We start from the raw sequence: 18,112 nt of genomic DNA, 5'->3' as shown, positions 1-18,112 counted from the left end.
AAGAATCAATTCCTGAGGAAAACAGAAATTTTGGAGGGTAGATAGAATCTGTGGCCCTCCAAGCTCTCACTGTAAGGCAGGGGAGCTGGCAAGTGAGAGCTCCTTGGGCCGGCTGGATGTCCAGCAGTTGGGGGCTTCCTGGGCTGCCCTCCCCACCCCACCAGTGAGAAAGGCTTGCCTGCACAAGGCATAACAACCCTGGCAGAGAGGGTCTTCCTTGGTCTGGCTGGGGAGCCAGCAGGCCCCAGGAGACTTCCCGTGCGGTTGGTGCTGTCCTGGGCCCCCCTCCCTTCCCCACCGATGAAGGAGCTTGCCCACACAAAAGCAGGGCAGCCCCAGCTACGAGAGAGGGCTCCTGTGTCTAGCTGGAGAGCCAGCAGGGCCCAGGAGACCTGCCTCATGGCTGGGGCTATCCTGGGCTTCTCTCCCTCCCCCACCGGCGCAAAGCAGGGCAGCCACAGCTATGAGAGAGGGCTCCTGGGGCAGGCTGGAGAGCCAGCAGGCCCCAGGAGACTTCCCTTGTGGCTGGGGCTGTCCTGGGCCGCCCTCCCTTCCCCTCTGATGAAGAAGCTTGCCTGTGCAAAAGCAGGGCAGCCCCAGCTACGAGAGAGGGCTCTTGAGGCAGGCTGGAGAGCCAGCCAGCCAGCCCTCAGAGACCTCTCTCGCGGCTGGGGCTGTCCTGTACCTCCTCCCACCTGCAGTTGAAAGGTCCTGTACCTGCCCCCCGCCCCCCCCCCCCCCCCCCCCGCAGTTGAAAGGCCAGGAAGCCACCCTGCTCCAAAACAGGGCTTACCTCGGAGCTCCTGTCGATCACAGCAGCATGCAGCAATTTTTCACAGGCTTTTCCAGGCTGTAATTAAGGCTGCTGGGGGCGTGGCAAAGCTGTTCTTTCCTGGCTGGCTGGCTGGCTGGTTTTCCGCTCTCCTATAGTCCACAGAAAAACAATGGATTATGCAGCAATGGAGAAAGGAAAGATAGGGGGGAAGGAAGAGGAGAGGGAGGGAGGGAGGGGGAATGCACCAGAAAGCTTCTGCAGCTCTGCTCCAGTGAGCTCTGGCTGAATCCGAGGTCTAGCCCTCAGTCTGTGTCATGGTTGCTTCACATGAAGCAATTTATGTACAAAAGCTTGCAATGCCAGCCATTTCATGTTTTCCCCTGGGTCTTAGGGCACTGAACATTGAGCATGAAATTTCTGTAATGAATGTCAGTAAATCAAAAGTAGGTTTGCAGCTTAAAGATACACACCTGAGCAACATATTCAGCATTGCCGCAGCACAATTGTATCCAGATTTTGATGCAATAATTCAGAGCACGAGATGTCAATTATCTGAGACTGTTAAAGAAATTCTATCCCTCAGATTTTTAATACATCAATGAACTTGTTGATGAGACTGATGAGTGTGGTGCTAGAAATTCTGAAAACAAGTCTTGCATAAGAGTCCCTGTCAAACATTTCTTTAAAATCTAAGTTAGGTAGTCATGGTACAAAAGATACGGATTTGAGCAAAGAGGAAATAGTGGTGGATTCAGTTTAAAACAGAATTTTCTTGTTTGGGTGGAGACTGATCAGTCTGCAGAGCAAGAGGGGGGAATGCCTCTTCTGTTCCTCCCAATTTTGTGATGACCCACATCACTTGTGCTTTGTGTAAAGCTTGTGAGACAGGCAAACTTCTAAAACTGAACATTTTACTTGATACTCTTTCCTCTATGAAATGACTTATAACGTACCTGATTGTCCTTCTTGATGTCTAACTTTTGCATATAAATCTTTCTTTTAGAGAGTAGCAGATCGTTTGTATGGGGTATACAAAGTTCATGGGAATTATGGGAGAGTTTTCAGGTAAGAGCTGAGAGGTTTTTTTATAACTTACTAGTTAATTCAATTCTTGGCGACTGAATATTTTAGATGTTTTTAAACTGTAACGTTTGTTGCTGTTTTAATGTTTGAAACTCTGTTGGAACCTCCTCTGAGCCTGCCTTGCAGGAAGAGCAGGATATAAGTCCAATAAAATAAATGTGCCTTCGAAGCGACTTGTGGAGAAATTTGTTTGCATTGGGAAATATTGCGGTGGTATCTCTACTGGGCACAGATCACCTTGATTGATACATTTGAGATCTTAACTCAGAGTTATCAAATTCATTTATTGCAAGGGCTGGATCTGACATATATGTCATTGTTGATCTGCCATAAGGCCATGTGTACCAGTTACCGGAGATATAAACGTTACAGAGGACACAGGCAAATTCAATTAATGACATTATTTGTATTCAAAATGCAAACATGTTTAAAGCATTAGTACTGGCAACTTTCAAGTTAATGTGTCCTCAATGCATGTCCCCGATTTCCCCCCCACAATGAGCAAGACACAATGAAGGACAGGAGAACCATACATGCCACTCCTGAGTTCCTTGAAGGAACGACAGGGTAAAAACATTCTTTTAAAAAACCCACAAATTTTATTGAAGCATTTTAAAACTTAAAAAAGACAAAAGACAAGAAAGAATGAATGAGAAAAAAAAGAGGAATACGAAGGAAAAGCTTTCAATTTTCTCAATGACACATATTGGCATAATAACAGAACTCACACTTGTTCTGTTGTTATCAGAATAAAACTTCTAATTTTTCTATAATCCCTTTTTCCCTTAATCTTTTCCCCAAAGATATCTTCCCCAACAAAGTAAGGTGCAATTTATCCCACCTTAATGTATCTTTTTTAGCTTCTTTCCATGTCGTCATAGTTATTTTGAAATAGCATACATTTCATGTTTGTTAGCATTTTTGGTAATAGGTCTGGGGTCACCACCAGGACCTCCCCTCAGTCCCAAACCGATTGACCAAATGGAGTTGTTCAAGTAGAAGCAGATAGCTTTTATTGCAACAAAAGCGGAGGACTGCCTTAGCAAGCCAGCAAGGTCCTCAATCTCATATAACTAGTTACAGCTTCTTATACATACTGCATTTTACTGATTACTGTGATTGGTTACATGTTGTCACGGCATATTCCATTACATGCATGCCTACTCTTGTCTTGGCAGGGTCATCAAATATGGACTTCCTTTCTGCTGCTTTTCTATTATTTACTCTATGACCTTTTGCATTGCCACTTGACCCTTCAATGCTCTTAGCACGACCTTTCAACCACCTGCTAGATATTCCTGCCATGGAGGTCTGTGCTTTCTTCTCGTAGACTATTATAGCAACTCTTGCCATCCTGTTAAGAGCCAGTCTCTATCAAAACAGGAAACTTTAGCTCACTTGTCTTACCGTTTACTCTTCATTTTGGTTTCTTTGGTTAGCTAAACACACCAGCTGGCAAGCCTTTGCAACTAGCAAGTGCTAATGTCATAATTTACTTGATAAACACTTGCTTTCTATATTAGATCTATTAGCCTTTTTGCAGCAAAGCCATATTCTCAATTTAGGATGGTTTCTTATTAGACTCCACGTCTCCAGCTGCTTCCCTCAACATAATACCCAATAGTTTTACCTTCTTTTCAACTTTAAACCTGTTTTTTCATCAGCTCTGTTTGATCTTCTGCTCATATTTTTGTTAACATTTTTGTTATCATTTCATTAATTTTAAAACCAGTTGTCACCAAATTATGTCAATTCAGCCATCCATTCTTTAATTCCCTTTAAGAGTTCCTCCAAAATTAAGACCAGATAATATGCAAAGGCTCTTAACTTGTAAGTCTTTTTAATCTTAACTCCCCCAGTCCTCTCATCATGTCTTATATCTCTATTTGGTATTTCAACAATGATAATAAACAAAAGAGGAGACAGTGGGTAGCCTTGTCATGTTTGTTTTTGGATCTCACAAGGTTTAGCTAAATCTACATTAGCAATAATTTTAGCTGTCTGTGAAATATAAATTGATTTCACCCATTTTATGAAATTCTCACCAAAATTCATATCTTATACAGAAAAGTCTAGTTTAAATTGTTAAATGTTTTCTCGGCATCTAAGAAAATAAAAGCTGTTTGTTTTTCATTATGTTTGCTGAGGTACTTCAAAATATCTAATTACCGTTCTAACATTATCTTTCAACTGTGTCTTAGGTAAAAAGCCATATTGATCTCCATGAATAGAATTTTGCAAAATTAACTTTTTTTGGCTAAAATTGTAGTAAACAACTTGTAGTCATTATTCAGTAATGAGATTGGTCTGGAATTTCTTGTCAAAATCAAGCCTTGTGGTTTCCGGTTTCGGCGCAGTGATGAGCAGGCGTGGTTTCCAGAGCCCCGGCTCCAGAGGCGCCTACATCGTTCGTTTTCAGGGGTTTAACCATACAAACCAAAGACATCTCCTGTTGTGGGGGTTCCCAAGCAGAGGGGGCTTAAGGAGGTCAGGGTCCTGGGTCCTACCAAGGTCTGTCATCCTTCTCCCCTAAGCCTGAAGCGAGCAGACGCCTAGGCGAGCTAGCTGTGAATCCGGGAAGAGGAGGAGGAAAAGTGGCATTTAGAAACAAAAAGGCGAGTGATTTTGGACTCTAGAAGTGGCAACGAAGAGATTATATTGTGGAGTGACAGAGGAGAAAAGAAAACTGGAAGGATAAGAAAAGACTTTGAAAAAGAGATTTGGCGTGGAGCGGAACGGAGTGGAGGGAGGACTGAAGAGTTGGTGGTAAGAAGTGGGGGCATGGAATGTGGAGTGGAATAGAAAAGGAAAAAAAGTAACCCTGCAAGGATAGATAGGAGACTGTGCTAAGAGAATTGAGAAGAAATAGTCAAGTTTGGATGTGAGGCGGAAAAATTTTGCAGGGTGAAAGATACGAACTGGACTTTTGAATTGATAAGCAGCAGAAGGTCGAAGGCTGAAGAAGCAGTACAGCGTTTTCCAGGATTGTTGGGTGGAGGCATGGTGGAGGGGCTTGAGTTCTGCTGGCGGAGATATGGAATAACTGGAGTGGATTTTTTGAATGAATTTTGAACTGGCTTTTTGATTTTATGAATTGAGTCTTTTGGGTTAAAGATGAAAAGAGGAAGAAGAAGGAAGAAGGAAGAGAGAAGAAAAGGGAGAAGAGAGAAAGACAGAGTTTATTACTGTTATTTAATCTGCATTTTGTTGACTTTTTAATATATATTGAGTGACTCTGAATGAATGGGTAGATGAATGAGGGGGGTTGATTTAAAAAAAATTAAAAATTCAATGAATTGGCATGTGTGAAGGTATGTAGTAAAGTGAGTGGGTTGTGAGTGGGCTGTGAGTGGGTTGTGAGCGAACCAGTGTGTCAGTGAATAAGTGATGAAGGCATTGCTTAGTTCAAGAACTTAAAATTAGGGGAGATTGGTGGATGGTTAACAAATAGTGTAGTCTTGGATATAAGATTGACATTACTCAGGGTCAAGGTCGGATAATACATTTAACATTTATTTATTTATTTATAATTTGTTTATAAATTGGTTGGAGGTATAAGTTTATAAGTTGATTGGAGGTTAACACAAACCAATTAAATATAATCATCAGGAAGGCGGGAATAAATAGATAAACAATTGAAATGAGTAAACCAAATAAGCCAGATAAGCCAGAAAGATCAGTTCCATCACCAGGAGCCCCAAAATCAATAGGGGCGATGCTTTCACAAGAGGCTATAAAGGAGCTACAGAACTCTATGCAATCATATTTCATGAATGCATTGAGTCAGGTGCAGGCAAATATAACAGAACAAATTGACAGAGTAAATAAGAAACTAGATGGTTTGCAGAAGCAATTGACAGAAAAAAAGACATTTTTGGTCTGGCTCAGTCTGTAAAATCTGTTGAAGGGAAGATGGAAGTTGTGGATGAAAAGCTTGAAGAGATTGAAGTAATCCAAAAAACAGAAGGGGATAGATCAGCGAGAATTGAAATGGAACAAGCTGCGTATATTTTAAGAATGCAGAACATTCCAGAAGATAAACATGAGAATATAAAAGAATTGATAATAGAGGCTTTGACCCCTGTGCTTGAAATGGAGGAAAAGGAACTGGAGAAGGACATAGATTACGTTCACACAGTTAATTCTATCTATTCCAAAAAACACTCTCTGCTGAGAGAGGTGCATATAAGATTTACTAGTAGACAAACAAAGGAGTTAGTGTGTCAGGCAGTGAGAGATAAACCATTAAAAATTAAGGAACAAAATGTGAATGTGTTAAAAGAAATACCATGGCAGGTGAGGAAGAAGAGGATTGAGTACAGGCCATTAACTAGATTTCTGCAAGAAAATTCAGTTTCATATCGTTGGCTATTGCCAGAAGGTATTTTATTTTCATTTGAGGAGATAAGATATAATATTACCTCAATACCCAAAATGGAAGATTTTTAGGAAGGTTTAAAAAGAAAAGAACAAGGAAAAAAGGGGAAGGAGGAGGAGAAAGTAAGAATGGTGAGCAGAAAGAACAAGAATCGTGTTCAGAAGAAGAGTTAATTGTGGCAGAACAAGAGACAGAAAATTGAGTGGAGATGAGCAGAGTAATAGAAACACGGGCACAGTGGAAGAGGAGAAACAGAGAGGACCACAAAGAAGTATAATTAAAATGGAGAAAAATAAGATGAAAATACTCTCAACATAAACAGCTTGAATTCCCCACAAAAAAAGGAGGGAAAACCTTTTTTCAGTTGAAAATATTAAAGTTAGATATTATTTATTTACAGGAGGTACATACCAAGTTGAAAGATAAAAATATTTTGGAAAATAGAAGGTTAGGAAAGATGTAGGTGGCATTGGCTGGGGAGAAAAAAAGGGGGTGATTACCTATGTAAGTGAGAAATACAAGTCACAATGTATATATGTATCGGATGACGCTATAGCTCTTTTTGTGGAAGTTCAGAAAGGTAATAAAAAAATCCTTGTTGGAAATATATATGCTCCTAATGATAAGCAGAAAGTTTTTTTATAGGAATCTGCCTCAAACACTTTGATTATATGACTATGAGGATATCTGCATTTTGGGAGACTTCAATGCAGTGTTTGATAGAAAAGAGGATAGAAAAATGGTAGACAAGTGAAAAAAGGAGGTCAATTACTACCAAAAAGTTTCTTTTTGTTAATGGAGGAATACACCCTGATTGATGGATGGAGAACGCGCAACCTAACAACTAAAGATTATACTTTTTATTCAAATAGACATGAATCTTGGTTCCAAATAGATATGGTCTGGTTTCCAGTGACAACAATGGGAATAGTGGAGAATATTGAGATCTTACCTAGAACGTTTGCAGATTATAGCCCCATATTTATGACAATGAGAGAAGATCCCAAGAATTTTAGATGGAGGTTAAATACACAAATCTTGAAAAATGAGTATTTTGTGAAAGAAACTAAAAAAGAATTAATTTTTTTTTTGAGATAAATACAAAAGAAGAAACGTCTTTTAACATAGTATGGGACACCAGCAAGGCCTATTTTAGGGGGCTGGCGATAAAACACAGCATACCAGAATAAAATTAAGAAGCAAAAATATGAAGCACTACTGCAAGCATTGAAAATTGAAGAAGACGATCTAAAGAAAACACCATCAATTAAGGATTGATGAGATTGCACCCCAGCGCCCTCTTCACTGCTGCTCACAGCTTGGACTGTGGTATACCCCGGAATTGCGGTTGATGAAACGGCAGCTTAGACGACTAGAGAGGTGATGGCAGCATGCCCGTGACAAGAACATCTCATAGTCTGTTTATGAAGTCCTACGAGATGGCAACCAAGGCCGCAAAGAAGACTCACTTTGCGACCAGATTGCGTCATCAAATTCCCGGCCAGCCAAATTATTTAGTACAATTTGGACGCTTACAAATTTGCCACAGAGCAAACTAAATAATAGGGAATTGAACATAGGCTGTGAGGCCTTTGCAAACTTTTTCGCAGATAAAGTCCTGTTGCTCTGCCGCAACCTCCCTGCCAATTTGGATACAGTAAGTGAACTCAAGGCTCCAAGTGTGTCTTTGGATTCGATCCTGGATCATTTCACTCCACTCAGCTTGGGGGAAGTTCACAAGGTCCCATGCTCTTTAACTTGTTCATAAATGATTTGGAGTTGAGAGTAGGCAATACAGTGGCCAAGTTTGCAGATGACACTAAATTGTTCAGGGTGGTAAGAACCAGAGAGGATTGTGAGGAACTCCAAAGGGATCTGTTGAGGCTGGGTGAGTGGGCGTCAACGTGGCAGATGATGTTCAATGTGGCCAAGTGCAAAGTAATGCACATTGGGGCCAAGAATCCTAGCTACAAATACAAGTTGATGGGGTGTGAACTGGCAGAGACTGATCAAGAAAGAGATCTTGGGGTCATGGTAGATAACTCACTGAAAATGTGCGATTGCAATAAAAAAAGGCCAACGCCATGCTGGGAATTATTAGGAAGGGAATTGAAAACAAATCAGCCAGTATCATAATGCCCCTGTATAAATCGGTGGTGCGGTCTCATTTGGAATATTGTGTGCAATTCTGGTCACCGCTCCTCAAAAAGGATATTATAGCATTGGAAAAAGTGCAGAAAAGGGCAACTAGAATGATTAAAGCTTTGGAACACTTTCCCTATGAAGAAAGGTTAAAACGCTTGGGGCTCTTTAGCTTGGAGAAACGTCGACTGTGGGGTGACATGATAGAGGTTTACAAGATTATGCAATGGAGAAGGTAGAGAAAGTACTTTTCTCCCTTTCTCACAATACAAGAACTCGTGGGCATTCAATGAAACTGCTGAGCAGTCGGGTTAGAACGGATAAAAGGAGGTACTTCTTCACCCAAAGGGTGATTAACATGTGGAATTCACTGCCACAGGAGGTTGTGGCGGCTACAAACATAGCCAACTTCAAGAGGGGGTTAGATAAAAATATGGAGCAGAGGTCCATCAGTGGCTGTTATCCACAGTGTGTATGTATACGTGCTTGCCTGACGGAACTACGAGCAGGAGATTATCAACAGGTCCTTGAGTGAAGGAACCTTTCCCATGCCTCTTAAGGAGGTGGTGGTTGACCCTCCACTCAAAAAACCATCCTTGGACCTGGCCATATTGGACCCGGCAAACTATCGGCCGGTGTCAAACTTGCCCTTTTTGGGTAAAGTTATTGAGAGGGCAGTGGCAGTACAGTTACAGGGGTTTTGGGATGACGCTTCCGTATTGGACCCATTTCAGTCCGGTTTCCGGCTGGGTCATGTGATGGAGATGGTACTGGTCACCTCATGGATGATCTCTTGAGACATCTGGATCGAGGCAGCTCAGCAGTGCTATTGTTATTAGACCTGTCGGCTGTGTTTGACACAGCCGACCACCACCTACTTTGCTGCCTTGCCAACATGGAGATTCGGGGGTCTGCCTTCCAGCGGCTTACCACCTTTCTCCAAGGCCGGGGACAAAGGGTGGCTATAGGGGAGCAGCTGTCCCAGAGACACCCACTTGTATGTGGCGTGCCTCAGGGGGCGGTTTTCTCCTCTATGTTATTTAACATCTATATGCGCCCCCTTGCCCAGATTGTCCGGGGATATGGAATGGGTTGCCACCAATATGTGAATGACACCCAGTTGTATCTATTGATGGGGGGCCAGTCCAGCTGCACCCTGGGAGATCTGGACCTGGCATTGCAAGCTGTAGTGAAATGGCTCAGGCAGAGTAGACTGAAGTTGAATCCAGCGAAGACAGAGGTCCTGTGCCTAAGTCATGACAGCCTGGGTAGGTCCCTCTGCCGGCCTTTGATGGGACGCCATTGGTGCCAGCTTCGAAGGTCAAGAGCTTAGGGGTGCTCCTGTAACCGTCGCTGGTAACAGCCACTGCCAAATCCTCATTTTACCATCTCAGATGGATAAAGCAGTTGACTCCATACCTAGAGCGCAGTGACTTGGCAACAGTGATCCATGCAATGATCACCTCGAGAATTGACTACAGTAACACCCTCTATATGGGACAGCCCTTGACTCAAATTCGGAGGCTGCAACTTGTGCAAAATGCAACAACCAGGTTGTCAATGGAACTGCCTGTACGGGTGCACATTCAGCCTGTGCTGGAAACATTGCACTGGTTGTCTGTGGCCTTCCGGATTTGCTTCAAGGTGCTGGTCATAACCTTTAAAGCCCTATATGGCCTGGGACCTGCCTACCTTCAGGACCTCCTCTCCCCACATGTGCCCCAGAGAGCACTCCATTCAGGATCTCAAAACCTTCTTAAGATCCCCGGACTGAAAGAGGCTCGACTGTCCAGCACTAGAGCCAGAGCATTCTCAGTAATAGCCCCTGCTTTGTGGAATGCCCTCCCTGAAGACATCAGGGCCCTGCAGGACCTGCCGCAGTTCTGCAGGGCCTGTAAGACTGAATTATTTAAACTTGCTTTTAACGGTTGAAGGAAGGTAGCTATTACTCCACAGCACCAACAATCCCGCTGAATTTTAGTAGAAGAAGAAGAATTGCAGATTTATATCCCGCCCTTCTCCCTGAATCAGAGACTCAGAGCGGCTTACAATCTCCTATGTCTTCTCCCCTCACAACAGACACCCTGTGAGGTGGGTGGGGCTGGAGAGGGCTCTCACAGCAGCTGCCCTTTCAAGGACAACCTCTGCTAGAGCTCTGGCTGACCCAAGGCCATTCCAGCAGGTGCAAGTGGAGGAGTGGGGAATCAAACCCGGTTCTCCCAGATAAGAGTCTGCACACTTCACCACTACACCAAACTGGCTCTCTTGTTTTATACTGAAACAAGAACATCAGAGAAATTAGAAATGTACATCTTGGTTTTAGGATTGTAAATTGTATGAATAATTTTATTATGTATCTTGTTTTTTAATGTTTATGTGGTTTGATTTGTTGTTGTTAGCCGCCCTGAGCCCATTAGGGGAGGGCGGGATATAAATTTGATAAAATAAATAAATCAATGTTTTATTGGCTGCTTTCCAGATCTGTGGCATCTTTCCCCTTGTAAATCAGAGTTCATTATATTTTGCAGAAGTTGTAAAATTTTATCTTCAAAACACTGGAGATTGGAGACCCTTTCTGGATCTCAAGTTTCTCAACATCAAGCTAGGTTGCTTCATGTGGAAGTCTTGAGGGTATTATGGGCTCTGTTCAACCTGGCAAGTTCCTTGCTTCCATGGACCTGGCAGAAACATATCTAGAGGTTCCAGTACAGCTGCCTCACAGACACTGCCTTCAGTTCATAGTGGAGGATCAACAGGTTCAATACCAGGTCATACCCTTTGGAATCTCCACATTTCCGAGTCTTCTTGAAGCCCCTGATAATCTAACAGTTCATTTTAGAGACAAGGAATCCATGCTCATCCTTGCTTAGAAGCAGTGTCCCCTCTAAGCTGAGTTAGTGTGGGCTAGCTCACAGATTTTTAGCCTCTGGCTCAAACATTTTTGTCTTAGCTCAGGAAAAATGGCCCCCGAGCAAACTAATTTAAGCAGTAGCTCACAACTTTAATGCTCACAACTTTAATGTAGAATTTTTGTTCACAAAACTCCACAGCTTAGAGGTAGTATTGTTAAGAACAAGCTTGTCCAACCCAACGGTCGCATGCGGCCCAGGATGGCTTTGAATGCGGCCCCAACACAAACTCATAAACTTTCTTAAAATAGCACCTGGAACTGTGTGCTGCAGCGGCAGCAGATCCTGGGACTGAGGCTACATCTAGTTGCTTTTTCCTCCTGCTTGCTTTCCCCCCTTACCACCAGAGAGGGCACCAGAGCTGACTCAGAGCACCTTTGTGTGAGCTCTCTTCCTTTGCTCCTGGGTGCTCTCTGGCTCTTTTTCCTTCCTGCTGAGGCCCCTCTGCATCTCCCACCCAGGAAAAAGAACCCTTGGCTGTGCTCTGGAGGTATCAGGGATGGCTGTGGGCCCCTTTCTGGGAAGGTTGGGAAGTAGCATAGCCAGCCTCCCAAGTAGGCCTCCCAATCCCCAGGTCTCAGAGAGGGATCCCCCGGTTTTACAGACTTTCCCCCTCCCCCAGTCAGCTGGCCGGCGGGGGAAGCCCCACCCCCACAGCCATCATGCACCTCCATGAACGATTCTCATAGGGAATAATGGGGAATTGATCCATGGGTATCGGGGGCTCCAGGGGGGCTGTTTTTTGAGGTAGAGGTGCCAAATTTTCAGTCTAGCATCTAGTGCCTCTCCCCAAAATGCCTTCCAAGTTTCAAAAGGATTGGACCAGGGGGTCCAATTCTATGAGCCCCAAAAGAAGGTGCCCCTATCCTTCATTATTTCCTATGGAAGGAAGGCATTTAAAAAGGTGTGCTGTCCCTTTAAATGTGATGGCCAGAACTCCCTTGGAGTTCAGTTATGCTTCTCACACCCTTGTTTTTGGCTCTGCCCCCAAAGTCTCCTGGCTCCACCCCCAAAGTCCCCAGATATTTCTTGAATTGGACTTGGCAACCCTACTCCCAAGCTTCTGGGTGGGCTTGTGGGGTGGGGGTTTTTCCTTTCGGGAGACTGCTGGCCCCTAACTGTGAAGACTGGAAGTGAGGTGTGTGCGGTGGAGCTCGGCTTGCTGTCCCAAAAATGGAGGTGCTCCACTGCCTCAGGTGGACTCTGTTGCATTCCCCCTCCATCTCTTCATTGTGGGAATTCCAGAATCCCCTTACCCTTCTCTGTAGCTGGGACTGAAAAAGAGACACATAGAAACATGGCGTCTCCCCCCAAGATGTCTCTGGAGAAAGAGGATTTTTTAAAAGCATGTGGAAAAAACAGGCATCCTGCTTTAAAAACAAATCAATAACTCCTCCCCCCCTTTTTTTTTTGCTCTTGACAGTGAGTCTTCTGTACTTGGGACAGCTTTAAAAGCAGGCCTGTATCTGTCAGCAAAAGGCCAGCTTCAATTGGGAAGCAGGGGTTGGTGTGAAAAAGAAAAAAATTCTGCCTGCTTCCTACCCCCTCCTCTGCTCCAAGCTTCTGAGAGATGTCATGGAGAAGCAATGATTTCCCTTCCCCCTCTGTTGGAAATTTAGAGGCATGGTTTGGGAATAGAGCAAAACAAACGTCTCTTCCACCCAACCCCGTAGCTACCAAGGGGTCTGGCAGCCTAGCAGTTTTTATAGGCCCCCTCTGCAGCCTCAGTTCCCCCAGCCCCCTCTGGACCCCTCATTTGTATCACCTGTTGGTGCTAAGCAGACTGAATGCTGGATTAAATTGGGCTGGGACAGGCTGCAGGGAGGATGACAAATCAGGAAGAAGGAGGAGCGGAGCCTGAGTCCCTCACAGACTGCCTCACACCTTCAGTTAGGCAGTTTGCTCCTCCCTTTGTTCCTGCTCACCAGAGTGCCCAATGATACTTTGTGTAAGGAGCCCACTCTCACCTATCTGAAAGAAACAACTATAGTGCAGAGAGAAGCATGCAGCTACAGAATTTGGGATCAGGCAAAAGGAAACCAACCAAACCCTATTTTCTCTGGAAAGCAAAGGACAATTAAAGGCATGGTTCCTGCTTCTTCTCTATGCCATCTGCAGCAGGATGTCATGAGCCCTGACAAGGAGGAGCTGGAAGGGTTAACAGATCTGGAAGAGTTGCCAGCCAGTTCCTCAGCTGAACAAAAAGCAGCTGGCCCATCAATCACTCTCCAGGCACCAGTGTCAGCTGTTGACGTTCAATCTCCTCCAATCTCTGTTCCTCCCATCTCAAGAGTTCGAAGCAGGCTCCGGAAAGAACTTTCAGAGTGAAGACTTGAGGCATGCCAATGCTTCAGGTCTCTCAGCCCTGAGTTCTAGCAGAGTCACTGCCACCCAGGGAGCAGGCTGATTGAGACTCCCATATAGCTCCAACCCCAGGATCTGGTAACCTTGTGGAAGCAACAGGTCTATTCTCTGGCTTGCATCCACGCTCCTTCCTGATCCTGACCTGCTTGATTTCCTTGGCAGCCTGACCTTTTGGCTTTTGGACATTGACTTCTGATTCCGGTTTGTGATTCTGCGTTGGTGACTTGGCTCCTGCTTGACTTCCTGGACTTTGACCTTGGACTGGCTTTGGACTCTTGCCTGCCTGCACCCTGAGAACATGACACAGGACTTGGAAGCAGAAAGGGCATTAAGCCCCTGTGTTTCTGGGAGGGATGGGATGATTTTTTTTACTGATCTCCCATCCCCCTCTTCCTTGTGTTTCACTGCAGCCTGATCTGAGTCTTGTGGGGCCTATGTGGCATGGTTCCTGTTTCAGTTCTGGGCCATCTGCAGCAGAATTTGGAAGCAGAAAGGACATTAAGCCCTTTGTTTCTGGGAGGGATGGAATGATTTTTTTTACTGACCCCCCTTCCCTTCCTTGTGGTTTCACTGTGGCCTGCTTTGGGCCACTAGTTTTATGTTGCCCTCTTTTCTTTTATTTTTTACTTTTAAAAAATGAAGTTTTATTACCTAGGTATGTACATTTTCTATATCTGATCACAAACTTGGGACCTGCTTGACAATTTTTAAAAACCTTCTGAATGGAGCAGCGTGTAATTAGGATTATTACACAAGAGCTTTCCTGCTTACATGTAGTAGCAGATATCATGAAAATTATGCATGGACCTTTTTTAGCTCATCATCAGGTATCGTTAGTGTTTGTGCATTTTATGTTCGGCTCAAGACAATTCTTCTTCTTCCAATGCGGCCCAGGAAAGCCAAAAGGTTGGACATCCCTGGCTTAGAAAATCTGTTATCTGATCTTACGATAAAGCCAAGTCTCTCCAGGATACAGAACTGATGCTCTTATGCTTGCGGCTAAGCATGGCTGTGATCCATCTCTCGTTCTTTGTTTCCTCTCTTTCCCTGCCCTACCTCTGAGGATCTTGAGGAAGCACACTGGAGTTCCCTTCCGCCACCCCATCCTCCCACCCCTTAATTTCCTTTCAGGCTGTGTCAGATGAACAGGTACTGCTGAAAGGCATTACCTGCTGCTGCATTTCCACACTCCACCTCCTTTTTTCCTTGCCTCCCTACATCTCTATCACCATCTCTCTCGATCTTCTTTTAGATTTGTCTTTACTTGATGTTCCTGGAAACCAGGCTGCCAAGGGCCACCATGGGCATCTGAACAAAGATTCCATCTGCCCCTTCTATGACCTAATCCCAACCAAATATTGTAAAGAACACAAATCACTTGGCTTGCTGTTAGCATGGATCTATAATAATAAAAGGATCCACATGTCCATCTGTCTGTCCATTTGTGGCAGGCATGACTCATCAGAAGATAAAACTAGAAAAATCAAAATTAGGCCACCAGCTTCATGATGATCATGGGAATTCCAGGGACAAAAATGAAAGGAACTTGAACATCTTGACTTAAGTTCTCTCCAGCCCCCATGCTATTTGCAGTGGAAAATAGAGTTGTGTAGAGGTTAAAGTGTCATACTAGGCTCTGGGAGTCTCAGGTTCAAATCCACACTCATGTCATGGAAGCTTGCTGGGTGATCTGGATGTGGAAAAAACCAAAAACGGGCAGCTGCTGCTTGCAGGATAGAAGTAGGCTTATGGACCAGATAAGAGCCCTTGACAGGCCACTTCCAATGTGCAGGTCATATGTTTGACACCTCAGCATATTAAGCTGTCCTTGAAAAAGTTTTTTATTTGTGTTTTTCCATCAGCATATTTTGCTGAAATGCATGCAGAACAACTTTTTACAGGGTTCATCTTCCTACTTCTAAACTGTGTGCAAATTGAAGTGTCGTCCTTAGATAGTAAACGGGAATAGAAATTGCTCCTCCTGGGAAAAATTGCAGATAATTTTAAAAAATTAAAGATAAAATGCAGATAATTAAGAAATTAAACGTTAAGTTAATTACCATAAATACCACACATTTTTAAAATTAAAATTCTTAATACTGGACTCAGCGGTGCACTCAGCTGGATCTGGCAGTGCAGCCAGCTGCTTCCCTCCCCTATGTGCTTGCTTTTCTCCCTCAGCTCTTGCGCTCTCTTTCCCACTCTAGGTCTCTGGGTGACCTCTGTGGTGGTGGAGAAGAACTTGCAAGCCTGCCTATATCTTCTTCGTGATCCCTGTGTAGTCCCACACTTGGGTTCGATGCCATGCATGAATCCCACCTCGGTGATTTTCAAAGCGTCAGCGTTTCTTTTCCCTTGGGCGGTCCCCTCCCCCCGGCCAGAAGTCGCCATTGCACATGACCGGATTTGGGGCGAAGGGCCTGCCTCCCACTCTGTTACTTTTTTGCCGCTGCCCTGTACGCACCTTGTGTACTTCGCTCAGCATTCAACCTTGGTCGTCATCTCTCTCCAATCCTCCTCTTTGTCCTTCTTCTTGTTGTTGTCTTTGAAAGTCCTCGTCTCTTCATCTAAAAAAAAAAAAGAGAGAGTCTTCCTTTTGTGAGTATTGTTCCCCCTCCCCCACCCTGGCTGAATGGAAGGGAACAACCACCTTTTTCAAAAGGTACTCTAAGTGCCGGACAAAGCTCCCATCTGCAGACAGTCACTCCCTCTGCCTAGTCTGCTTGGGGGAAGGACACAACATGAAATGTTGTGCACACTGCAAAAACTTCGAAAGCAGACTCAAAAAAACCAAGCGGCTCGACTTCAAAGTTGCCTTCTCGAAAACGCCTTTATGCCACACTCCGAACCAACCCGGCAATCGCTGCCTCCCCCCCACAAACAGCGGGAAGATTTGGCACCAGCGGAGCCTTCTCATAAAAAGAGGCATAAGACCAGGAAAAAGAAAAATCCCGATCACAGGCCACCAGGAATCTGGCAAAAATGCGGGTCAGCCTCTAGCCACCCAGCAGTCGACTATGAAACCGACAATACCATCAATGTTGACCATACCGCAAGTACCATCAACGTTGACCATACCGCCATCGATACCGACCATACCGACGACAGTGTCAACACCGACAGCACTACAGGCCCCCTCGGTACCAAGAGCACAAATCTCAACATCGACCATGTCAACCTCGAGAATCCAGCAACCAACATACCAAGTATCAACACAACCTCTGATGTTGGACCTCACCCTGACCTCATTGACCACGAACCCCGACACAGCAACAGTCACGTCATCCCTGACTCAGACCCTTTCAAAACCATCGCCTTGGCATTGGCCACCCTAGGGAGAGCCCTCAACCCCCATCTGAAATGATCCAGCTGGTTCCGAGACACACAGACCCAACCACACGTGCTCTCACAGACGTTCACCTTACCACTCCAAGAGCAAGCGATAACTACTTCACCAAACCGACCCATCCCTGGGCAACAACCACCGGCTTCTCCCAGACAACAACCACTCCGACTTCCACTGGAACAGCCGATACACTCACCTCAACACCGAACTCCTCGACGTCAAAATAGTCGCTCAGTCAACAGAAGCAGATCGCGCTCCAGATACAGCCACTCGAGAGCTCAAAGCCGATTGTGCTCACAATGCCGACACGGCGCATCCCGTAGCCGCTCGCACTCCCGCACATACAGAAGTCGGTACCGATCCCTAAACAGGAAACAGAGATTACATACTCACTGGTCCAGATCATCCAGTTCTTGGTCCTCGTCATCCGAATATGCAGGATGTAGATACCAATCACGACATCGATCCCCCTCACCACATCAAGGGGCATAATATGCACACTACCTGGACTCCTATCTCCAGGCCAGACTCCAGGTACTCAGGACCACTGCACAAACTGCACCACCGAGACAACAACAAATCCCTGCCGCCCTGGGGGCACCGCGAAACCCTCAGGAACTAATCCAGGAAGCGCCCCCACTCTACATGCCAGATGACTACTTCCTGGTCAACTGGGGAAATCATCTGACCAGTCCCCATCAATGTCCTCTTCATCCAATTCCAAACCAGACGAGGCACAAACAGACTACTCAGCTGACATCACACCATCAGGCTCCCTATCCCCCTCTGAAGGTACCAGAGCATACCTAGAGCTCATAACACGAATGGCAGAAGCCCTAAGCATCCCTATGCACACGAACGCTCCTCAGATCACAGATCTGGTGTACCAACTAGTGCAAGCAGACTTGCCCCCTACAACCTCCTTGCCAATGCTACCAGTGCACTTAGCCACCCTGAAGGAAGCATGGGACAAGCTGGCATCGGCCCCATCAACGTTCCGCAGATTAGGGGCTCTTTACAAGATTCAACCGGGAGATGCAAAATTCCTTACCACCCACCTAGTGCCAAACTCGGTTATGACTCAAAAACAAAAACTGCACGCCAGCCAGCGCCCC

At 45.0% G+C, this 18,112-nt stretch overlaps 1 protein-coding gene across 1 annotated transcript in view; it reads left to right on the top strand.

The window, feature by feature from the left end:
- SNX4 (sorting nexin 4) overlaps window positions 1-18,112 on the top strand; it is a 130,771-nt gene that overhangs the window by 49,071 nt on the left and 63,588 nt on the right. The window contains exon 7 of the mRNA XM_060261816.1: window positions 1,779-1,840. Within this exon, the coding sequence (XP_060117799.1) occupies window positions 1,779-1,840 (62 nt within the window). The remainder of the gene's footprint in view (window positions 1-1,778; window positions 1,841-18,112) is intronic.

The sequence above is a fragment of the Heteronotia binoei genome, chromosome 21 (genome assembly GCF_032191835.1).
Source record: "Heteronotia binoei isolate CCM8104 ecotype False Entrance Well chromosome 21, APGP_CSIRO_Hbin_v1, whole genome shotgun sequence".
Lineage (NCBI taxonomy): Eukaryota > Metazoa > Chordata > Lepidosauria > Squamata > Gekkonidae > Heteronotia > Heteronotia binoei.
The sequence above is the reverse complement of the archived record's forward strand: the minus strand, read 5'-3'. Positions and strand labels throughout refer to the sequence as shown.